General features: G+C 33.1%; 3 protein-coding genes across 3 annotated transcripts in view; 1 reads left to right on the forward strand and 2 right to left on the reverse strand.

The window, feature by feature from the left end:
- LOC136985544 (putative leucine-rich repeat-containing protein DDB_G0290503) overlaps window positions 1-12,301 on the reverse strand; it is a 20,713-nt gene extending 8,412 nt beyond the window's left edge. The window contains exon 1 of the mRNA XM_067282848.1: window positions 12,150-12,301. The gene's annotated coding sequence lies outside the window, so the exon portion shown is untranslated. The remainder of the gene's footprint in view (window positions 1-12,149) is intronic.
- Window positions 12,302-12,919: 618 nt separating this feature from the next.
- Window positions 12,920-14,086, reverse strand: LOC136985572 (methyl-CpG-binding protein 2-like). The gene has a single exon (XM_067282887.1). It carries the CDS (start codon window positions 13,952-13,954, stop codon window positions 13,154-13,156), a length of 801 nt encoding a protein of 266 aa, XP_067138988.1. The 5' UTR covers window positions 13,955-14,086; the 3' UTR covers window positions 12,920-13,153.
- Window positions 14,087-14,116: 30 nt separating this feature from the next.
- Window positions 14,117-26,296, forward strand: part of LOC136985573 (ERI1 exoribonuclease 3-like) — a 50,094-nt gene continuing 37,914 nt past the window's right edge. Inside the window, exons 1-2 of the mRNA XM_067282888.1 lie at window positions 14,117-14,361; window positions 22,165-22,281. Of these exons, the coding sequence (XP_067138989.1) occupies window positions 14,254-14,361; window positions 22,165-22,281 (225 nt within the window). The 5' untranslated portion in view covers window positions 14,117-14,253. The remainder of the gene's footprint in view (window positions 14,362-22,164; window positions 22,282-26,296) is intronic.

Genomic DNA, 26,296 nt, shown 5'->3' on the forward strand with positions numbered 1-26,296 from the left:
ATATATACCAATGTTAAATAAAGGAATAATGGAACCAACTAAATAACTTTTATGAAAACAAAATGTAAAAAAAAATACAGAACAGTGTATTTCACAAAAACTTAACATAAAATTATTTTAAGTTTTTGTTTTAATAAAAGAAAAATAATAAATTTTGTATTAATCAGTCTAGTAAGAATGTGTCACAGACTGGCTCTATAAAAAGTTGATCACTATCTGGAGTATATCTGTAGTGTTCATCAAATCAAAGTCAAAAAATGCAGTCAATGTGATTTTTGTTTTTCAGCAGATTTGCTCTTTAGTGTTTTCAATTTAGACTTTGTTGATAAGTGTTTGATTTCAAGCTGTCTATAAATTCAAGTTTTACTACTAAGATTAAATATCAATACTAATGAAATTTTACAGATCATCTTCAATAATCTCTTACTTAAATCAATTTACTTATTTATATATAAAATATTATCGACTTCTGAAACTGATATAACTGCTGACTTTATGACAATATCATATTTACACTATTGGATACTGGAACTTTGTAAATAACCCTTTCAGAACCTTTTTATCCAGTAAGGTACAATATTTAGATGCAAGAACAAATGTTTTCGACACTATTGAGTCCTGCTTCAAGTTTGATATTGCGATGTTGTTCCAACTTTGGAATGCCCAAAGTTCAAGTTATTTAATACCAAATAATTTGCTATTTGTGTCATTCTCCATTATATAGGCCAGTGCCCTCATATTAATGTTTTCATCCAAAATTCTGTAAATAACATGTCATTATTATCGGGGATCCTTCTCATAAGCATATTGTCACGCATGTGATATTGTGTTGTTATCCTCGTAGTTTATGCAGTTTCCTGCTCTGTTGGCTTTATATATTTCTAGTTTTTCCAGTGTCCTTATGTGTTCGGTTTGGAATGACTTCTTTATAAGAGTAGCATTCCCTAAGTCTGTATGTACTGTACATCCAGGTCTGATGCATATGTTGCCAGTGCATCTACCCTTGTCTATGTCATATTTATATGTTCATATTCAGTCTTTTTTGTAGTGACCTTTTTGTTGATCCTATGTACACTAAGTCTCTATGAAACCTGTTGTCTTTGACCGGTATCCTGTATACCCTTGTCTGTATACATAGACAAGGGTAGGTGCACCACAGCACTGGCAACACATGCATCAGACCTGGATGTATAGTACAGTACATGTGGACTTAGAGAATGCAACTCTTATAAAGAAGTCATTCCAAACCGATCACACAAAGACACTGGAAAAACTAGAAATATATAAAGCCAACAGAGCAGGAAACTGCATAAACTATGAAGATGACAACACAGTATTGTATGCCAAGAAACCTGGAAACTAAACTTTAAAAACTGATATTGTACAAAATATGATTCATAATTTTGTACAGTTATAATGAAAAGATAACTAAATATCAATCATAAAATATTAATTTCAAAACATCTTTCTCTCTTTTTCTAGAAAATTTTTAAATTAAATTAAACTAACATTTTCAGCTATCTTAAATGGCCGTCTTCAGGTTAAGCATAATTTGGAATGTCAGTTAGAACTTAAACTAGAACAGAAAATTTTCTGTTCTAATTTAAGCTGCAAACATTAATTTAATTAAAAAATTTGTTAGAAAAAGAGAGAAAGGTGTTTTGAAATTAACACATAGAAGATCTAGCTTACTAATCATAGAATCATATAATACTTTAAATATAACTTTACAAATAATTCCAATAATAATTGATAAATCTTTTGACTCATTTGCTTTGCCAGCTATATATTGTGTGTATATAAAAATTCTAACATACATACAAGAAAGACATTGGCTGTACACGAAGTATTTAGCCTGTAGAAAATAGGGTAAGGGGAAGAAGGAAGGATAGGAGATACAGTAGAGAAAGTTAGGATCCCTCTGAATGGAATACATAAGGCTACAGTATCCTCTATGTTTGACGTTGGGGTGCAGTTTTAGGCTGCAAGGCTCTAAAAGAAAACCTGAGTGTAGCAAACATCAATAACTGAGTGCTGCCACGAATAGCTAAGTGTAGAAGTTAGTGCCAAGTGGCTGTTAGTAGGAAGACTTGTATCTACTTAATACTAATAAAACTGAACGCAATTGCGAATCTTAATACTACTTAACAGCTAGACAGAAAGCAAGAAAAGCAAACGAACACAATGAGAAACTAGATGAGACAAATGGTAAAAATTCTAACAGTATATCTGTTTCAATTACTAAAGCATGTTTGAAAGTAATTTGTCTGCTAATTGTTTAAAATTGCTGTTATACACTTAACACCTTATTCTTGCCGAGAAATATAAATTTAAATTTATATTTCTCGGCAAGAATAAGGTGTTAAGTGTATGCATATACTAAAGCATGTTTGAAACTAATTTGTCTGCTAATTGTTTAAAATTGCTGTTATAATAACCTGAAGAATGCACTATAGTTTCCAAATGTAAGGCTTTGAATCATATTCTCTTGACACGATATCAAGTTTGAGAAATCAAAAAACAGCAAAATTTATTATGTTTTCAGATAATGATCAACAATACTTCTTAATGCATATCTATACATTAGGATCTATGCATTAGCATTATTCCTAATGCATATCTATTATAAAGCAGGATGCACTTGCAAAGAATCCACTTTCTCATTTTGAAACTTAGAGAAAACTGGTCAACAATAGAATTAAACAATTTGAATATCCACTGAAGATTTAATTACAAATACCGTATTTTACGGACTATAAGACGCACCTGAATTTTGGAGGCAATTTTTCGAAGAAAAAAGTGCATCTTATAGTCCGTAAAATACGGTAATTTCAATATTCATGGGACAAGTTAATTTTATTTCAAGGTTACACAAATGAATTTAACTCCCATGATGATCTTATTCATCTGTCTATCAGTCTTCACATTTCTAAGGCTTAATAAGATTCTTGATGTCATCTTTCTACCAATTTCTTTCCCAAATTTTTCATTAAAATCATTTATATGGTTTTTTTTAATTGATATATGGATGATCAGAGGGTAAAAGTGCATAAGTCAAAAAAAGTCAACTTTTAGGAAATTAAAATAACTTTGTAGTTCATTTTTCTAGAATGTTATAAATATTTTTGTTTATGTACATAAAAATGAAGCAAATTAATTTGTCTAAGATGTTAATGTGATAAACATATAAGTTGTCACTAAACATAATATACTTTTAACTACAATAAACTCAGAATTGATAAAAATAAAATAAAAAATGACATGCCTTTTTACCCTCAGACCATTGCTACATCTCTTAAGCACTCAACTATTTTTCTATTTTCAAAGAGAAAGATTTTAATTTTTTAAAATTATTCAGTACCTAAACAAATTTCTAAATGATGAATTAATTTAGTGATTCATTTAGTATAAAGTTCAAACTAGGTTCTTTATACAGTAGCATTCACTTATTCCACTTAATGTTATCAGTGTAGATAAGTCCTGAAGTAATAAGTAATAAAAACTATATTAGTGGAAATACAGATTTTATTGAATTGAACATTAAAAGGACTTGTTAAAAATAAAAAGTTTTATAACTTGAAGATTTAATTATTATAATTAAGATTTATTGTTGAATTTATAATTATAAGCAACAGTAAATTCATCCAGTGTGATTAAAACAATTAGTATTTAAAGCACCGATTAAGTGTGATGATGGAAATCTTTGATGATGATAACTACAGAATTATCACATATTGAGACTAATAGCACAAAAAGACATCTTACAGATGCTTATTTGCTAATTCTGATAATGGTAAATGACTTATAACAATATCCTTGATTACAATAAATGAATTCTGCTGTATGTATATATACCTCATATTGACAACTCTAAAAACTGGACTCTGCTCTACCAAATAGTACTACAGAGTTCAGAGAGTATAGCTTAATCATCAGTAGTAAGGCATACATTAATTACTACCAAAGTCTGAATGACTAAAGTCAGACTGAGATAATGCTCTGGCTCTGGCAGTACAAGACCCAATTGAGGACCAACTTTCCTTGATCTCAGTCCAACTCTCTTACAGCTTTATGCAGCCTGCTCTGCACTTTGAATGTTCCACCTGAGAGAGGTCAGCTCACTTACATCAGTCAGCAATGCCCCTTCTCCTAGAAATGGACATCCACAGGAACAGCAACCACCTTCTTCTAGTTTGGACTTAAAGTGGAGAAACTTCTGATGTCCAGTCAACATCTATGTCAATAGCCAATTGCAACTTACTGGAGTTTGACTAACTTCAAGCACAAAGGCATAGGTTGACCTTCCTACTGTATTTTGAGTCCAGTTCTCTTGCCAGTGTGTCATTGATCATTGTAGTAGAATACCTTTTATGTATACGGCTGGAGGTTTGATCTTCTCCATTATGTATAGAGAGTATGTAAGTTATGTATTTGCTTAATGAGTAAAAATGAGTTGTTTATGTATTAAATAACGATACATACAGTAGATGAGACCAGTGGCACACTCAGGATTTAATCTTGGGGGAGCAGAGTTGAATGGATAAAAAATTTTTTATCCAAATTCAAGAAAATTCCCACTTTATGTGATCATCAGTTCATAATTAATTAATAAAGAAATAGAAGACAATATAAATAAAAAATAAAATGAATTTTAATTAGGAAAATGGCTTTAGAAAACTGTCTAGTGTTTTTTTCTTTGGAGTGCTAGGCCTTTTGTCTCTCCTCCTAAGTGTGCCACTGCATGAGATAGTACTTACCATCAACCAAAACATGACTGCATATTTTCTAATATATTAGTTATTTGTCAATCTTAAAATTTCTTTAATAAATAATATACAATTATTTTAACAATGATAAAAAATTTTTTGTACACATTGGGCTGCAATTTGAAAAAAATTGTAGACCTATGAATTCCAACTATCCTGTCTTTTTATCTGTGTTCTTCCTTAATCTCGAGAACAGTTAGATATATGAAAGTCAGAACCAGATATGGAAATCTTAGGGGCAGTAGGCCCTGATTAACTATATACGAACTTCTGATGCAAACCAGAAGTCATGTTGTTTCAATTCAAAAATTTTTCCCTGAAAGGTGTTAGATACAGTAGATGACCGGTACAACTCAATTATTAAAGGAAAAGTATGTTGAAAATTAATGTAAGAGCCATCTGCCAGGTAAAAGGCGGTGGGGTATGTTTTAGGGTGGGAAATTGGAGAGAAGGGGAAACGCTGGAACAAGCAATAAAAGAAATCAAAGATATACAGCTAAATATTAAATATAAGATTTCTGAAGGACAGAAACCGAAAATGATCCTAGTCAATGTTCCTAACTTTATTGAAACAGACCAGGTCTTAAACATCCTATACGAACAGAACCAAACATTGCAAAACATTGACAAAGAGGAGTTCAACACTGACTGTCAAGTAATTCAATATAATGTAAGAGGTAAAGTGAAAGAGAACTGCCGCCATCTGATACTTAGTGTTACCTCAAAAATTAGAAAGGAATTAATTAGCCTGAAACATGCAGCACTTTCATGGGCCCAAGTAAAGATAGACGATTTCCTGCCAACAGTTAGGTGCTACAACTGTTGTGGCTACCAACATTTCGCACGAGAATGCACAAAGAAACAAACATGTAGCCCTTGTGCAAACGAACATAGTTTCCATGAATGTGAAAAAACAGGTAAACCAACATGCATCAACTGTGTACAGGAAAACAGAAAGTTACCGAAAGACAAGAAACTTAGAACTGACCATAATGCGTTCAGTTTACATTAGTTATTTGTCCCACGACTCAAAAAATCAGGGAACTACTCATACACCAAACCAACTATGGACCTTAATACAAACAGTAACTTCAATCAGAGTAGCAGCGAAAGCAACACAAATAGGACACATCTTAGAATACTACAAATTAATACCCAAAGATGCAGAGCCGCGACATCCTTGACAGTCAAGATGGCCAATGATTTGAACATAAGCTTAATCACTGTACAGGAACCATATACAAAAAGTAAGAAAATTGTGGGATATGATGGATGGAGGGTAATGACCATAGGCAATGAGATAAAACCAAAATGTGGGATCATTGTTAGAGAAGAAAATCTGGACGCTGCGATAATACCCCACCTTACATCACAACGAATAATGACAATAGTACTGCATCAGGAACCACAGCTCTATATTCTTAGTTTGTACTTCACACCAGAGGATGAGGATAGTGAATGTATCGAAGAACTAGAAAAAGTAATTGAGCAAATTAACAGTGCCAACTACCTTCTAATAGGTGACGCTAATGCTAAATCTCCCAATTGGTTCCACTCAAGAGAGGACAATAGAGGTCGACTAATCAACAGCTGATGGACAGCCGGGACTTATACTCCACCAATACAACGGCTCACCCCACTTTCTTTACGGTCCATGCTGAGGGCTGGACTGATATCTTCCTCGCCCCGATCGGTATGAGCAGTAAAATCACTACCTGCAAAACACTTCTCCAAGATTCTGTGAGTGATCATAGATACATTTATGCGGAAATTATTAGGACTGACAAGACTACAGGAAATTACTGATATATTAAGAAAACAAATTGGGACCTATACAAAAACCTCTTCGCAACTTACTGGAGAAATTACAAATTCCAAGAAATTGACAATGAAGAAAAAATGAACAAATATGCGGAACACATCATAAACGCTATGCAGGCAGCGGCTAGACAGTCAACCAGTATTAATAGAACGGAACAGAAGAGAACTATTTGGTGGACACACAGTCTAACAAAACAAAAGAAAATTGTAAGAAAGCTTAGGAAGAAAATTGCAAGAGCCACTGATGAAGAAATGAGAAATATGCACAGAAACGAGTATAGGAAAGCCCTAAAAACATACAAAAAAGACATAAACAACACTCGCACAAGAGCCTGGAAGGAATTTTGCGGAAAAGAACGGAAGCGGACACCATGGGATGTACCGTATAGAGTGGTATTCAATAAAAAGAGAAAGTGTCAGATCCCAAACATAACTAAAGAAAATGAAAATAACTCGGAATTAAACATCACAGAAAACATTAAAAGAATATTACAATACCACTTTCCACCAGATGACGAAACTAACGACTTAGAAATACACAGGGAAATGAGGAGGACAGCACAGAATCAATCCTCACAAGATCAAGACGAGCCTTTCACATTTCAAGAAGTTCAGGGAGCTATCCTCTCCTTGGCTAACAAGAAGTCCCTGGGTGTGGACGGTTTGACAGCAGAGTTAGTGAAAGCCGCCTTCAAAGAAGTACCCATGGCTTTTGTCCATTTATATAACGAAATTCTAAGAACGGGATTTTTCCCGAACGCATGGAAAATCGCAAGTATTAAGCTAATTCCCAAAAATGGAAATGCCAGTGACCCAAAAGATTTCCGCCCAATTAGTTTGCTTCCAGTTGCAGGTAAAGTTCTGGACGGACTTATCATCAAAAGGATAAATTGGCATCTTAACAAAATTAAAAGAAACAGTAGTAAACAATATGGATTTAAACCAGGCACATCGGCAATACATGCCATCTTAAATGTCACTGACTTTATCTTCAAATCTTGGGAACGAGGCTGTCACGTCATGATGATAAGAATAGACTTCCGCAAGGCCTTCGATCATCTGTGGTGGACAAGTATAATAAATCGTTTAATAGCAACAAAATGCTCAAATAACATAACAAATTTAATAAAAAGCTACCTCTCTAATAGGAAGGCAGGTCTTTATACAAATAATATCAGAGTGGAAACAAACGTCACAAGAGGATGTCCACAGGGGTCCAGATGTGGACCCGGGCTTTGGAATCTGGTCCTAGACGACCTTCTTGAACAACACAAGGACACAGAAGAAATAAAATTACAGGCATACGCGGATGATACCCTGGTCTTAGTGGCACACAAAAATTGCAACCGTGTGGCAGATATTGCAAATAAAACGTTGTCAAAAATTGGAGATTGGAGTAAAGTACACAAACTACCAATCAATCATGGGAAATGCGAGGCAATAGTTTTTACAAGGAAAAATAAAAGAGGGCAGTTGAAAAGAGCAATTGGGGTGAAAATAAATGGCCAAACTATTCGCAACATACAACAAATGAAATATCTTGGCATTCACTTTGACAGAAGTCTAAACTGGCAGTTCCATGTGAATCAAACCTGTAACAAGGCCATTGAGAAAACCAACCTTTTAAACAGTATAACGAAGAATACCTGGGGTCTAAACCCAAAACATACAAAAATGATATACCTACAAGCTATCGAACCAGCTGCACTTTATGGGGTGCAGGTATGGGGAACAGCATTAAAAAAGGTTCACATAAAAAGAAAATTACTTTCGCTTCAAAGAAGATCAGCCATTAGGATCTGCAGGGCATACCGAACAGCACCGACAGATGCCCTGCTGGTTATAGCCAATCTAACACCGATACATCTGAAGGCTAAACAAACAATATGGAATTGGTTCTTGCTAAACAAAAACTTCACAAATATCTCGGACAAAGATTTAGAACAATTACAAAAAACAGAGGTCTTGCCACCAGATAATTCAAAGAACATCTCTAAATTTATCAGAAAAATCGACATTAAATAAAAAGAACCAACCAATTGATCCAAGAAGGATAAGCCAATATGAAGTCATCCTGGATTATGACAATACCAATAACCACAGGAAAGCACAACAAATTATAATATATACGGACGGTTCAAGGGATGAGCAGGGCGTGGGCTCAGGACTGATTATTAGGAACAAAAAAGGGACAATCTATCAAGCAAGCCTAAGATTGGCAAATGAATGCACCATAACCCAGGCAGAGTTATGGGGAATTTATAGGGCCATCTCATATGTAAAACAACTACAACTGGAAACGAGAAACCTAACTGTCTTCACGGATAGTAAGGCCGCTCTTTACATACTTAAAAATGGGAAGAACAGCTCTGCCCTGGCCTCAGACCTAATAGCCCTAGCAAATGAGATCGGCCAACAAACAAATATATCTTTCAATTGGATACCGAGCCACAATGGACATGAGGGCAACGAGCTTGCAGACAGATTGGCGAAGAGGGCAAGAACCAATACTATAGTCACCTATACAAAATACCCGATCAGCTATGTTCAGCAATATATTAAAGAAGAAATTAGAATACTGTGGCAACGAGACTGGGACAGCTCAAACACCGGGAGGCAATGCTATAGCTTCATCCCTTCGATTGAGGGACGTCAAAAAATCAAGACTTTCCAACCAAGCTACGAGCTTACGCAATGACTTACTGGACATGGGGCATTTAACACTTATTTAAAATGTTTCAACAAAACAGATTCGGATTATTGTGAAATAGACATACACGAAAAAGACAATGTAAACCACTTGATTTACGACTGTTCCAAGTACAGCGAACAAAGACTGAAACTCATCAGGACTTGTCTACAAGAAGGCTACAATTGGCCACCTGGAGATCAACGATTCTTCGCAGACACCAATCTACTGAAAGCCTTGACAACATTCATCAAAGACAGCAGAGCACTTGCCCCACCTACAAGCGAGCAACTTAGCGCCAACCGAAGCACCCAAGGAAACCAACAAGTGTGAAAAGACAAGTCCTCCTATACTTAGACTATTTAAACTGTTTTACCAGTGTCTTCCACAATTAATCATCGATCACCCCTGTTGTTATGTCTTCGGCTGGGAAAGTACAGCTTCTACGAAATCGTTTTCTGGAGGGGTTCTAGGTTAACCCAATGGGTAGGAGGAGGGGCCTAGCAGTTGGGGTACAACTCTGTCCCTCTCTCCCTCCACATTGAAAATGAAATTGACTTTGAAAGCAGTGATCTGACCATCAACACTTCCACATTGTTTATGTCCATGTATCCTGCAGCCTAGTCCCCTGGTGCAAGGGTGCTTTTACTCTGCTTTGTATATAAACTGATACTGCTGTTATTTGCTTTGCAACTGTCAATTTGTACATATTCATTGTTAACGCTTTACATTGTGATCGGGATAAGCTCTCACGACTACCATTTAATGTAAACTGTATCCTGCTTCCAACCATTAATTTCCATGTGTTTATTGAATACTGGTATTAATCAGAAAAGCTTTATGAACAGGATAAGTCCTCCTGTATACTGATATACACTTTATCTCATTGTATTTGCACTTACTAATTGTATTCGTTAAGAGTTAAGACTGCAAAACCGATATGTGGACGAGGAAGTGCCCCGTAGCATGCTCGGCAACACTGTACATAATGTTCTCATTTGTCTCGTGGGGGGCCCCGGTAGCTTCTTTTCACACTTTCCTATCTCCCTGTGTTTCCTCTTCTACCTAACTTCTTACTTTCCTAATTTCCTTTTTCCGTTTCCTACAGGGTTAAGTCTGTGTTATAACGGATAGCCCTTCTTATCTTTAAAATCAAATCAAATCAAAGGAAAAGTATGATGTACGGGGGAAAGACACTACTAATGAGGTAGAGAGCATATATTTAAAATAAAAATATGATAAAAAATTGCAGCACAGCATTGTGATGATGTCACAATAAATAATTGCTCTTAAAAACTAAAATGCATCAGAATATTGTTTTAAAATGATCAGAGAAATTTGAGGAAAAGGAAACTTTTAAATAAAAAATTTATTCAATCTAAAATGTTTTGGAAGAAGTTTGTAATTTGATGTTGATTTTTATATTTAAGGGATTTTCCTGATGAAATTTAGTGAAAAGATTATATTAACTATGTTTCAAAAATGATTTAATGTTTAATTTTCTTTGTCATTTGATTTAGTTTAGAATTAAATTTATAAATTTTTAATCTAAACTCAGTACCATTTGATTTTAGACGCATATTTACAAGAGCAATCAACAGATTACAACTACAATAATATATAATCATCATAAATCATAGAAATAACATTATAGAATTTTTTTATAGTATTATACAGGGTAACTTCAAAAAGTTTCCAGAATTGGTTTATTACTCAAAAGTATGTGTAAAGTTGACAAATCAAGCAATGTGTCCTTCAAAGTATTGTCCTTAGGCAACCACATGCTTTTGCCAATGCTGGTATAGCTGCTGAAAACATTCTTGGAAGCTGTCTTGCGACAGCACCTGCAATGTAGATGTTACACTCTGTATAATCTCATTGGCATTCTTGAAGTGGCGTCCCTCGACGGGATCTTTCAATTGGGGGAAGAGGTAGAAATCGCACGAGGTCTGCTGTGAGCATTCGTGGCACTGTGTGTTGGCAAACACCGTGCACATTCAATTTGATCACGTAGGATGGAATGACAACTTCCGACTGTCTCAGTGATCTGCTCAATTGACTGCCATCCGTCCAACCTCACAATCTAGGTACAACTGACAGTTTCTCCTCAGACGTCAATTGTCAACAGACTGCCACTTTGCAAATTATCAACAATACTTTCTCATCCCTCACAAAGCATTTTTGCCAGTCATAAACTCGAGTGTGCTTTGTGGCAGATTCAACATAGGCATACCAAAGCATCTTCAAGGTCTCGGAGGGTTTTTATGCCGATAACACACAAAATTTGATATTTGCTTGCTCTTCCATAGACATTGTTTCACGACATCTCACTAACACGATCTTCTATGAATGGTAACTCATCATCATTGCAGTGAGTATGAATTTGTTTGAACACATTTCTCTATTCCCAACACATTTAGCTAAGACATGTATTTCATATTCCCTTTCCCATTGTCTCTAATTGACTAACCCAGCATAATTCTGGGAACTTTTTGAAGCTACCTTGTATAACAGATATTACAATTGATTTTTTAATGTGAAAAAAATAAATCATGATTATAAAAATGAACTAAATATTGGCATGAAAAAGATGATTTTATTCACTAATATAAAAATGACAGGAGGAATGATAAAATTACTAATCTGCTTATATTACAAGATATGCAATTTTAATGAATGGAATGGACAGGCCACAAAATGTAAATCAGAGAAACAGAAAACAAATTAGCAGATCTAAATCTAACTTTCAGTGTATATTTCTTAGAAATGACATATAGACAAACATGACAGACAGATGAATGTTTAATCAAAACTTTATAATAAATACAATGCGTTATCTGTATTTAGATTAAATACAAATCAATTTTGCTTACCTTTAATTCGAAATTGACACCAAAACTTTCATAAATTTGTTTATTTCAGTTCAAAAATCATCAATTTCAACCTTTTTTTATTCGAATAACCTTACCTTCGATAATTAATGGAATGTATTAGTCTTTTAAAATGTCATATTAATTTTATATATTTCCATCCGACTTTTTATTAAATAGCGGTAATTTTTTTTTTTTATATCGTCTGCTCTAATTATTTTCATTCACAAAATACAATACGTGAGATTGGTTAATATAAGAAATAGTATTATTATATTAGCCAATCAGAAGATTTTTAACTATTGATTGAATTATTCCTAATTTAAAAACTTTATATCATACAGTTAATTGCCTAATGATCAAAAATATTGATATTTTAATGTTAAAAAGAATTAAAATATCAATAATACAAATTTTAAATTTAAATTATTGATATTTTAGTGTAATTAAAACTTAGTGTGTGTCGTCACAATTTAAATTATGAGCGAACAATTCCATAATATTTATGGAAAATTACTATTGTATAGGAAGTGTACGATAAAAAAAAAATACCATATGAAAAATTCATCAAAGTTTTATTTTGATACGAAAATATTTATTACAATGTTTAAAAAAACTGGTATACATTCAAAACATGAAGGTGACTAATGACAATTTCTTGTTTATCGCACGATGAATATTGCTATTTGAAAAATATTTGAATAAACATCCATAATTTTTAAAATTATGGATTAAAACACAAGTTTTATAGAACGAACTCATTAATAGCATGATAACCCAATAATACATATAATTTATTCAGCAAATAAATTCATTACATATTTATTTCACACACCTACGTTCCGACAAGTGGAACTTTTTTTTTTTTAATTCACACAACAGAAGATATTTCGACAAATCCAAGTGGTCAACTGTAACAAACCTTTTTTTAAGATTTAAAAATGCAAAATAAAAACGAGAAAAATTAGAAACGCAAATGATTATTATTGTTTATTTTTTTTTAAAAGTTATTTCTTTATTTTCCCACTCTTCTTACGAGCATTAACAGCACTACCTTTCGCAGGTGATCTAGAGTTCTTTGACTGATTACGAACTTTAGATTTGGATTTAGTTTGTCGAGCATAATCGGCGTAGATCTTTTTAGGCGACACTAATGGTAATTTTACTAACAATTTCTTTTTTTCCGCTGCTGATTTCGCTTCGTTCGAATTACTTTTCTTCCTTTTGGATGACGACACGGGTGAGGTCAGAGCTTTACGTTTCTGGGGACGTTTCGTATTTTTCATTGAACGCTTTGACGGCGTCCGATTATCATTGTCGCCTTTCTTTTGAGGATTAAAATCGAATTCTTCTGCTTTTAAATTCGATTTCGAACGTTTCAGGTAAGTACTCAATTCTGTTCTAGAACGGAATCTTTTTCCGTTTGGATTAAAGATATACACATCATATCTTCCAGCAGTTTTTCCGGTTCTTCTCTGGACAACTTTTCTACTCCAACCATTGGGAAGTGAAGACGCTTCTACCAAAATTGAAGATTCTGAATCAATCTGTACTGGTTTTTTATCTTTTGCACCCTTCTTCGAATTACCTTTTCTTTCTGCCTTATTTTCCGACGAATCTTCTTCTATAGATTCCTCCTCTTTCAATTCTTTTGTTTTCTCATCTTCGTGATCACTACCTTTATCAGAGCCTTCCGCTGAACTCAGATGGTTAGTTTCATCATCAACATTCTCGTCGTCTAAAGACGTATTTTTCGTGTCCTTTTCTTTATTTTGCTTATTTAACTCAGTCTGTTTACTGTTTGGCATGATTATAAACTTAAAAAACGTACTAAAAATGATACTCTAATCGCTCAACTCAACTCACGATTCTCTTCCAAATCATCCACAAATGACAACTGAAAATTCAAATTCATGCGTCCAATCAGAAAGCAATAAAATTTCGGTTATTCTCTAATCTTAACTATTTCTTCAATTTCATTTTCTTATATATAATTAATAATCGATATATTTATTAATAACAATAAAAATTTTACGATAAATATGTAGTTAAATATTTAAAATGAAAATCTTTCCAGTGACGTCACACAATTGACCAATAAGAAGTTATGTTTACATTAAGGAACAGTTTCGTTCTGAGGGCCGCCATGTTTGATTATTTTTTGGTTTTAGATTTCGAAGCCACTTGCCATCGTCATATTAAATTAAATCCTCAAGTACGACTAATTTTCGAATTAAAGTTTTTCTTGTTTATTCAAATATATTATCACACAATTAATTATTTTCCTTTTAATAAATTAATTTTACAATTGTAAGTTTCATCTTTAAATACGATACTTAAATGATTACAATGGTTTATTAAAAAGTAAAAATTAAATAAAAACAACAACCCAAATGATTTTAGCAGCATGATGAATGCTCTTCCAAGATGTGTAGAAACAGCATCTTTAGGGCTTAAACAGTGTTCTTTAATTAAGTTTTGTTTAAATACTTTTCTTCTCTATGATAGAGGCATACAAGGGGGAGATAACACTTGATAATTCAAGCTTTATGCAAATCTCAACATTAGAAACACTTTCAAAACAAGCAAGTGCAGTGTTGTTTCTGTTAAAACAAGCATCACGCTTATGTTAATACAATATCTGGGTATTATTTCAACTATTATACCCTATGTTTACAGTTTTCAGGCTGAATTCACTGTTTTTAGTTAGAATGCAATAAACTCCTAATTTCTATAAGAGAAATATATTAATTGAATAAATATAAATGACAGTTAAACAGCTTTCAAGAAGTTTGGGTTATTTCATTCTTCTTCAGAAAAGCAAAAATGAACAAGTACATATTAAATAATTCTGTAATCTTGCTTCTGCAGGTGTATAGAAACTCTTATCAGTAATTTGGTGGTACAAAATGTAGTGTAATTATATTTATTTTGCTTGATTATACATATTTTTACAAAAACAAGTTTATTTCTACTCCTGTCAAACATTATTAATGATTTTTATAGTTTCAATGGTGCTGAATCCAAATTTGACAACAGAATTGATCTAACACTTTCCACTCTTGACAGAATTGAGGTTTTTGAAGGAAAACATTTTCTGTTTAAAGTATCATTTATTGGCTATACACATTGCTAATTGTATTAGCAATTAGCTAATTAGATACAAATAGATTTATGTTAATTACTCCTTTTTCATAATTCTATACATTCAAAAACTGAAACACTTAACATCATATTTTCTTCCTTTTATATTATTATTCTTAAGTCTCTCATTGTAGAGTTCAGCAGTAATCCACTAACGTGTTCTTGTTCCACCTTCCACTATACAGCTTTTCCATTTCAGAAAGAAACTGAACCTTTCTCCATGTTCATCAGAAACAGCCCCTAGGTTGGCAGGAAAAATATCTAAATGGGAATGCAGAAAATGCATATTGCAATCCAGTATTTGATAGGATGTTATCAATCTCCACAATTTCCTCTTAGTTGTTAGCTCATACATTACCCAAAAAATTCTTGCTCACATTTTTGAATGCGTCCCATGCTTTAAACTAGGATTTTTCAAAAGCTGTCTTACTTTGAGTCCAACAAAAATTCCCACCTCTATTTTTGCATTGCTCAGGTGGGAAAACTTTTGCTTTGGGTGAGTAAAGCCTTTTCCTTTTCTGTCCATACCTCCTCTTCATATGAAGCTCAGTTTGATGAAAAACTTTGTGAAATATAAGAGGATTTTAGTTTTCTCTGCCAGAGGATGAAAAGCAATATTCTTCTGATCTTGTTTGTTTGGTATGTGATTGGGCCACTTTTTTACCAAGTAGTGACTGGTTCTTGTTTAACTGTCCCATTCAGTGGCAACTCAGAATATAATTTTGGGGAGGCTGTGTTGAATGAATGAAAAATTTTAACTCAAATTCAATAAAATTTATTAGGTAATTATGAAAATTTATTTAAAGAATGAAATCCAGTTTTCTTTTCTTTTTAGAAAGCTCTTGAATTACTTCAGTCATGGTTACATTAATCTTTCTGTGTATATATAGCAAAGCTAGACCATTCAATCCTGATTGTGTCATGGTAGATCTTAAAAGACATAAGGTGGAAAATAACCTTTAATTGATGCATGTTGTTACTGGAAGCATTGCAATATTTTTAATAAGTTATAGATATTTGGGCTGCAATTTGAAAAAATTGTAGATCTATAAATTCCCACTATCATCCATCCATTCATATATCTTTTCTTAATCTTGAGAATGGAGTTAGAAAGATGAAATCCAGATATGGAAACCTTAGGGGCAGGAAGCCCTGATTAACTATATATAAACTAATGATGCAAACCAGAAGTCGTTATTTCAATTTAAAAATTTTCCCCTGGAAGATATTACATAGACTGGCATGACTCTGTTGCTAAAGGAAAAGTATGATGTAGAGGGGCAATCCACTACTAATTTGAGGTGGAGAGCATATATTTTAAATTAACTAAAGTAAAAATATAATCAAAAATTGCAGCCCGGTATTGTGACGATGTCACAATAAATGATTGCTTGTTTTTATTTAATTTTTATTTTTGAAATACTCAAAGTTATATATTTACTTTTAATAAATGATTACATTCATTCAAGTATCTTATTTAATTTGTAATGTTTATCTGATTTGATTTTATATTTTTAATGTACCCTGAAGATGATCTATTAAATAGATAGAAAACTTTAGATTTTACAATTTCTTGCTTTTTTTGTTGTGTATGCTTAAAAAAAAGTATAAATTCCGTTATACTTATATATTCAAAACTAGTTCATAGATTTAATAATACATAGAAAACATTTATACCATTTGTAGTCATATATAATGGAATGAAACATACATGAAGCAATAATATTAAGACTATCAGAAAGTCTTTTTGTTTTTATTATAAAACTTAGTATGAAAAGAATAAAAAGGTAAGTCTATTTAATCAATGATATAATTGCCATTATTTTCAACGACTTTTTCCCATCTTTCAACTAGCTTATCTATTCCCTCTGAGTAAAAACTTTTTGGCTTAGACTTGGAATACTGAACTAATGCATTTTTAACATCTTCATAATCATTAAATTTTTTTCCCTGTAAGAAGTGCTGAAGCAATTGAAGCAAATAATAATCAGATGGTACAATATCTGGAGAATAAGCAGAATGAGGGAGAACTTCCCATTCTTCCCATTCTTCCCATTTTTTGTTGAGTGATTTTTGATGTCTGGGCTCTTGCATTGTCACATTGAAGGATGATTCCTTTTCTGTTTGAAACTGTAGTTAGCAGTGGCGTGCCGTGACATTTGATGATAGAGAAGCTGTGTTTCTATAAGAAGCCAACTTTCAGGGGCAGTCAGTTAATTGTGCGTCAGTGATTGTCTAGGGTCCATTTGTACATGAGAGGTGGCAGAAAAGACAAAGACAACAAGTATCTGACCAAAACCATTTATTTTAACATAAAATAAACATACACTATGTACAAAATAGTTTACTTTAGGACAATCAGCTGTTTAGATGTCCTGGGCATCGATGTGGTTCTTTGATTGTCGATCAAAGGGGGTTTCGGTACAGTGGTGTTGACAAGTCTGTGAGGCACGGGGAGACTTTGTCCATTGGTGTCGGGGATACGGTCTAAGTCCAATGTGGCATGGGTTACGGGTTTACACGATAGACGAGAAATTGTTTTTTTTTTGCACATTGACACACGGCGTTTTGGTTATTCGGAACATTAACCGAGTGCAAGGTGTCCTTGATTGTTGGGGATTATATCAATCTCTGTTCTTTCATTCATCCATTTTGATTGGTCGTTCTTCCTCAATTACGCTTTCTGCGTGGTTGGTCCCTTGTTACTAAATGTAACGAGACACTTACCTGGAGCATGAGAAAAGTCAAAATTGAAGATGAATTCGATCTTCCACTGATCATGAGATGACTTCCTTCCATGATTTATGGTTTCTGCCTCACAGTTTGATATAAACAATGGGTGTCTGACTACACACAACTTTTTCCTATGTTTTTTTAAACTAATAAATTTTTCTCCAAATTAACCATTTTTTTGTGTCTTTCGTGACAGTTCAGACCTGTCTGGAACCTCACATTTCCATAAAAGTTTTAAACAAATACTGGAAATGATAAAAATAAACAATTTATGTATTTTAGTTCTAAAATACAAATAATACATACATAATACAAATTAATATGATACAAACAATAATAGAAAAACTTGTTTTTTTAATTTTTTATAAACTAACTCTATTCGGTGATTTTCTCCGCAAAGTCGTTAATTACTTTATCATAAAAATTGCTCATCGTTGATTCCATCAAAGTATTTAAAAGCTCTTTTTCTATTGAAAGCAATGCTAGCGATGACAGTTTTTCCTCTGACTGAGTGAGTGTTCCTGGCCAATGTATGAATTTGCTTTGTGGTCGAAAAACTGCGCTCAACAGATGCACTGGTAGATGGTACCATAAAAATTAATGATATTAAATCATATAATTCTTTTAGTACATCTTTGTTCGGATTGCCATTAATTATAATACTTTTTATGTCTAAGAGTTACTTGTCAATACAGTCTGGACACGAATATAAATATTGTGATTCGCTACGTAATTTAGATAAATTAAAAAATTTTCCATAAAATTTACTTAATTTAAAGAATTAAAACATGCTTGAAAAAATTGTTTTTCATAATATTAAAATTATTAACATTTAAAAGTGATAAAAATTCTAAAGATTTTATGTCTGAAAATCTGTCAATATAATTACAGTATAATTAAAAGAAAATTATAATTAAATATAACTTTGCAAAGAAACGTACATAAAAATAACATTGAATACTCTACTTTTTAAATCTTAAACAATTTACGTAATCAAATAGCTTCCTACCAGTGGCTAAGGGATAGAATCGTTGGAAGCATTATACGATATTTTGGGGTGTAGCTTCCACCAGTTAAACTAGGTGAGGTTGGTGCTCTGTAAAGCACATGCGCAAATGCCTATAATCTGGCTGCTATACACCATTCAGTTATTTTCGCTGTGGAAGCTGACCCGGTTTTGACAATACAGTGCTTCCATTCCACCACTGATATTCGAATATACAATAGCAATATTATCGTTTTTTTCACATGTAATATAGAAATTTGTAATAAGATACATAATGCGGTTATAATAAAATATTAATTTTAATTAATTCAAAGTATATTAAGATATGAAAATAATCACCCAATATGAATTTATATTTTAGAAAATACAAGGGAAGCAGCGCTTCCACATTCTTCCAATGATGGCACGCCACTGGTAGTTAGCTTGATTGATGTGGATTCATATAAGTGGGCCAATTGTTGCAATAAAGATCTGAAGTAATCATTTGACCCAGTTTTAACAGTTCAAAATGCACCAAACCAGAGATATTCCACTACACTTAAAAAAAGCATTTTTTTTTTCTGTGTACATTCTGGTTTGAAATTGTTTTTCATGTTTCTCCAACAGACAACCACTGCTTTTTCTTACGTGGATTATCATATATCACCCATTTTTCATCTCCAATGATGTTCAGGAAAAGGGTCATGTGCAAGTCTCAATGGCAAAGAACTGCAGACAGAAATTCATTGAAATTTTTATTCATCCATTATTAAGTGTGGAACCCATTCCCATGCTTTATGTGATGGGGTCGAGGGGGGAAGATTTTAAAACGAGAAAAATGATTATATGTGATATTGTTATCGTCTCCATTGCTGTCTGGACTGCCAAGTAACAATCAACAGCATGTGGGAGCGGTTGAGTCAGATCGATGCCTCATTTACAAACAACACAACCTGTTTATTAGACCATTAACTTACAAATAGTTCTATAGTCACAAAGGGTTGAAGTCCTTGTATACTTCAGCATGTAGTTTTCAAAGAAGAAAAGGAAAGTCCAGCGATGAGGATAGTTTCCTATCACTGACTGAATGTTGCATTCAAAGTCCAGTTCTCAAACAGGAAACCATGTCCAATGAATGCAGATCAGAATTTCCAATGATTCTCTCAATGAAGGTCTATAACTTTCGGAGGATACATTGGCAAAGGACAAAGGTGGAACCTTGCGGGAAGCACCCCAACGAGGGACATAGCTTCGTGGGACACCATGGCAAAGAATGAAGTGTTCTTGTAGCCTGGACTTAAATAGCTTTTTGTCTCGCAAATTGTCACTTTATTGGTTATAAATTGCTTTTCTTGGTCTCAGATTGGTCTCTCTCTGTTACCGGGTGAAATTGGACGAGATCGGTTCCAAGAAAGATGATTGTTTATTAATACAATTCGACACAGTCTTTTATTCAGTTTTGAACAAACTTTGTACCTTAACTAACATTACCTTTTTTGTTCATCTTGTCTTATAAAAAATTTGATTTACTAATTTTTCTCTCTTTTTACCACATAGTTTTAATATTAAAATATTTTTATTTTTTCCCCTTTTCCTTTATAATTTAGTTTCCTTAATTTTAATTAATCACAAAGATCAATATTTGTTTTTGTTTAGATATATGGTTAAAAGAATGTTTTTCATCCCAGCCCAGGGCTTCACACTTTGTAGACATTTCCAATTGCTTTCAAGTGTACTTTTGTTGTTGACCACAAAGCACCAATTTTGCTAGCAATCTCTTCAATCAGATGTACAGAGTCTTCTTTGACAACAACTTTCAAAACATTGTGATCAATGATACTTGGTCTATTAGATCTAGGCCTATCTTTCAAACTAAAATCACCCTTGCAAAATCTTGCAAACCGTATATGGCAAATTCTTACTTGTATAGCTTCTTGATACATGCTGCTGATGTTTCTTGCTACTTCTGTTGTCTTTGATGCATGATGAAATTCAAATAGCATACAATGATGTATTTATTCTTCACTTGATGCAAATGCTACCATTTTTGGGCTGCAATTTTCAAAACTTGTAGATCTATAAATTCCCATTGGCATCCATCTGTCTGTCCTTCTGTAATCTTGAAAACGAAATTAGGCAGAATGAAAGTCAAGACCAGATAAAAGCTTAGGGGCAGTTGGCCCAATTAACTATATATAAACTTCCGGTTAGGACTGATGTCCAGTATGACTCCAGGAAAAGTATGATATACAGGGGCAAGACTATTAAAATTGAGAGCATTGTGACAAAAAATTACAGCCTGCATTATGACAATGTCACAATAAATACTAAGGGTATTTTTTAAATAAGGTCCATTTTTTGCTAAGAAGAAAAATACTTTAAATATTGCTAAAATATATTTTTTTCCATATTCTACATACTTTTATCTACTTTTCTGCATAATTTCCACTTTTGTTCAAACATTTGTCATACCGCTCAAAATTTTTTAAAATTTCAACTTCAAAGAAATCTGCCACTTGCCACTGAAAGACATCAGGCCACGCTGCTTGTCTTGTATGGCACGGCAGAGTCACACAATAAGCATCAGAATTGATTGTTGTGCCTCTTGGTGTAAAATCCACTAACAAAGTCCATTTCCTGTCTCAAAAGACAGTTACCATGATCTTTCGTGCTGAAATTGAATAACAGATCGTATCTTACAGTCGGCGGGCAACTCAATCTTCTTAAACATTATAAACTTTTATAGTTCAGCACACAGACAGATGATACGGCTGCAAATGGCATCTAAACATGCACAAAGCATGCTGAAAGCATATGCTCGTGCACACTGCTGCAATAGCATGTCATTCTCACTCTCATTCACAAACGGACCTTATTTAAAAAATAACCCTTGTAATTGCCTGTCTAAAGATAAGTTTGATTTTGGTGAAAGTTGGTATACACAATAAAGAAATGTTAAATAATCTGGAATTTAAATTAATTCTAGATTAAAATTAAGAATCTGTACTATAACCATGGAAATTGAAAGGTTTAAAAAACAAAAAGACTTTCCAGTACCCTTGATAGAATGCTTAAATAATTTCAATATTCAATATTAATTTATCATTATGTGTTTTTAATTTCATACATCAATTTAACTGTGAAAAATTTTTATAGGAAATAATTGAATTTCCAGTAATAAAAGTAAATGGGAAAACTTTTGAAACTGAATCAGAATTTCATGAATATGTACAGCCATACATCAATAAGAAACTCACACCTTTCTGTACTGAGGTACTGAATTTTATTTAATTTTTTTAAAAATAAATTATAAATTCATTTCTAAATTGTATCTATATATATAATCGAGATTGTGAAGATCCTAAAATGGCGCCGGGAATTCGGTTGTTTACAAGATCGCTACCTCGGGAAATTTCGGAAAGTCAATCGGAGCAAGAATGCGCATCGAGCTATAAACCGGACATCTGTAAAGCATTTCTTCTAAAACAAACACAACGCGGTAATAAACGACGAAGGGAATGTCGCGGTGCTCGTATACAAGAGTCGAGATGTAAACAATTAACAAAAAAGGGGGAGAAAGAAGAGAGACAGATGGTCAAGGACACCTGCTAGACCATATGAGCCCGGGATCGTCTTGAAAGGGGGGGCAGCCACAGAACGTTTGGCGGATCGGTTCAGCCCGATGTCCGCGAGAGGGGGGCAAACAGTGTAAATTATGTGAGTAGCTGTCAACGCCCGGGCGCCGTCCCCGGCCAAACTTGGTTTTTGTCTTGCTTAGAAACAGTAGACTGACCAATCGAAAAAAGGAAAAAGGGACTTAAGACCAATCAAGAGGGGAAGATTCGAGGGAAAATCGTATAAAAACCCCCGAATCAAGGTCAGAAGGGGAGACGACGGAGCTTTCTACCAGGAAGTGGACGACGGTACTCCAACCAGCCACCTACTCCTTCGCCGACGTCCGTCACCGACCCCTCGGACTCTCCTACCCGACTGCCCCGGGCTTTACCGACGACTCTGACAGCATTCTCCGATTGCCGTCATCCGGAGCGCCTTCTGCCGCAGACGATCTAGATTGCATCTTGTATTGTAGGCCTACTTTGTAAGTTTGTTTTGATGTTAAAATAAACAGTTATTGTAAGACACTTGTCATCTTTGCCTCTGCCGCCACCACCCACATACGATTGGTCCCTAGGTTTTTCCTGACGTGCCATTAACTAATTGCCCCCATATGTCGGCAGCTTACAAGATGAGTTGATAATAATAATAATAATAGTAATCAGCGCAGAGCCCAAACGGTTAGGGGTTGAAAGTTGAAATTTGGTACACAGTTAGGGTATGTCACGAGAACGCACACTAAGAAGGGATTTTTTGAAATTCCTTCCCACGGGGAGAGGGACAGGATTAAGTTTTAACATTTCCATCAACAATGGAAGTGTTAAGATAAAGCGATATGCAAGACACAGATGCAGTTTTTTTCATTTTTTTGGGAAATTGAACATATTTTTAGACTTATCTAAAAATTCTGTAGTTAGTCTAGAAACAGGGGGACCCAATTCTTGCATTCTGTGAAAACGGGTAAGGTTGACTATAATGTAATAATCTTAATTTTCGCTAAAATGATTAGGAGTTGAAAGATGAAATTTGGTACACAGGGTACTAAATTTAAGTACCAAAGTAACAATGATAGTGTTAAGTAACAATGGAGAACAAGAGAAAGCAACGTGCAAGACTTACGGGTGCTGGAGGAAAAGAAAAAGAAAAAGAGTACTATGTTAGAACATATTCGATTTTCAAATTTAAACAGATTAGTTCGGTTTTTCTTGATCTTTCTTCTTTACAACATTTGATGCAAATCGAATGATATAATCAGAACATGTCATGAAAATCGAACGATATAATCAGAACATGTCTTGAAAATCAAACAATATTAGAACATTCGATTTTCAAATTCGACCTTTCTTTAGAAATAATTGAAGCGTGCAATGCCATAAGGTTGTAAATGCCATTTTACTCAAAATACGTTTTATTGAAGAAATGAATTTTAAATGCAATGTTTTTTCCTACAAAAAAATATTGTGGCGATAGTGGCGCTCTAAGTGGCTATATTTTGAAGATGAATTTATGTGCAAGCCATAACGTTTTAAGCGCCAAAGTGCAAGCCATGTGACTTTTGGCACGTAAAATGTTACGGTTTACATTTACATCATTTTGTTATTTCAATTTGTAATGCAGTGAGTTTTTTATGCAGAACCGGATAACTGAATGCCAGTTTATTAATAGTTAACCTGTATCACCTTATTATTTGATATTTCAAAATGATATTCGGACTTCCATTAATCTTTCAAATTTGAAGTTTTTAAATACATTTTAACTTTTATTACACTAAATTAATACCTTATTGTTTATATTTTCCTTTATTTATCATAATTATATTACAATTGATAAAGATCACAGCCCAGTTCAAGTACCAAAACTGTGGGCCTAACCTTGTTGAAGCCAGGAAGCAGTCACTAATAGATTATTGCCAGTTTTTAATGTTAAAATTGATATTGAATTTGTAAATTGTGTTTAATAATTTAAATGTAAGTTTTTGGTATTCAAAACTGTTTTTCAGCTGTAGAAACATTAATTTGATGATTGCAATTGTTTTTGGCATTTGCAACTTTATGCACTTGCACAATTTTGGCATTTACAACGTTATGGCTCTAACCCTGTTTTTAAACTTTTTTTGTTTCCTTACCATCATACTTAGGTGTTTGAAATTAAACCCAATGTTTTATTCCAAAGTGTAAATTGTTAAAATAATTTTTATAGCATTTGATTAAAGTTTGTTCATTAGAAAAAGTGTTTTTTCTCTCTCTTGAAAAGTTTGTTTTTTGGCATTTACAACATTATGGCATTGCACGCTTCAATTAGTTTGTTGATGAAATTACTCTTTTTCTTTTGTGACTATAAAGTAATAATCTTAATCTTTGCTATCGTTACTTTTGCCCAAGCAACGCCGGTCTTACCTGCTAGTTTAATATAACATTATTAAAGTGCTTTCTTATACACAGCATTAAAAAAAATCCATATTATAGAAGAAATTTATTTTAAAACAATAGGAAGTGCTTTTTTTTAAAATATACCCAACATGTTTGTAACCTTCATACACTTTTTGTAAATGTAGTGCCTTTTTTTATTTGTATCTAACAGAGTAAATGGAATTTACATCTTTATTGGTGATAATAAAATATTACTAATTTCACACTGATACCTTTAATTGCAATGTATTTTAATTATACTTCAATACTTTTGGTCATTTTTAATGACCTTCTTTAAAGAAGAAACATACATTCTAAGTATAGAACAATGCCATCAGTGTAGAACTTATTAATTCAATCTGAAAATTAACATATTAGCATGTAATTTTACTAGGGTTTGTCAGTTTTTAAAACCCAGTTATGAAAACCAGTTTTTTGAAGAAATTTGTATAATTTGAAAACCGGGTTTTCCTGAGTAAAAAAATCAGCCTTTTTGAGCCTATACTTAAAACATAAAAATTAATTAATTATTTGATTAAAAACATCAACATTTTAACACAAAATCGTCTCTGTCATAAAACGGGAATATTGTTAAATACTAAGTGTCATAAAACTAACTACAAAATGAAAAATCACCCTACATTTAAAAAAGCATTCAATTCAGCTCAATTCAAGCTCTGAATGAAATGGCTGGGACCTTATCAGAGCTGTAGAGCATATCCATAGGAGCAAAAAAGTCAAAGGAACCATACTTCTACAAGCAACCCTTCACGAATACAGCCTTCAAAATCAGGTCGTGCGAGATCGATTACATAAATATCTTCAAAAACTTGAAAAAGTGACTTCATCCGGCCCTAAGACCCTAAAGGAGTTTTTAGTATTAGAGGGTACAAACAGAATAACGAAAAATTTAGATTTATTATTTAATGCTTTAAAGATGATTAAACCCAGCTCAGTAGCAAGTGAGAGAGTTTTTTTCTATTTCTGGCAATTTTGTGTGCAAAATAAGGATACAGTTGAGCAATAGATCTATAGATGTTCTTTTCTTTCTAAAATCATATATTCTTAGGAAAAATAAGAAATAAAATAATAACAAAATATTATTTTATTTCTTATTTTTTATTGTTATTCGTTTTTCTTAATGGTTTTCTATGGAGTAAATTTTATATTTTAATGTGATATTTTAGCTTTTTTTTTTTTTGTTTTGTTTTGCATAGATGTTGGTCAATTATATTTTGTTATATTCTTGAAATGTTATAAATATT

This window comes from Centruroides vittatus, unplaced genomic scaffold, assembly GCF_030686945.1.
Source record: "Centruroides vittatus isolate TY-2023 unplaced genomic scaffold, ASM3068694v2 contig_971, whole genome shotgun sequence".
In the NCBI taxonomy this organism is placed as follows: domain Eukaryota; kingdom Metazoa; phylum Arthropoda; class Arachnida; order Scorpiones; family Buthidae; genus Centruroides; species Centruroides vittatus.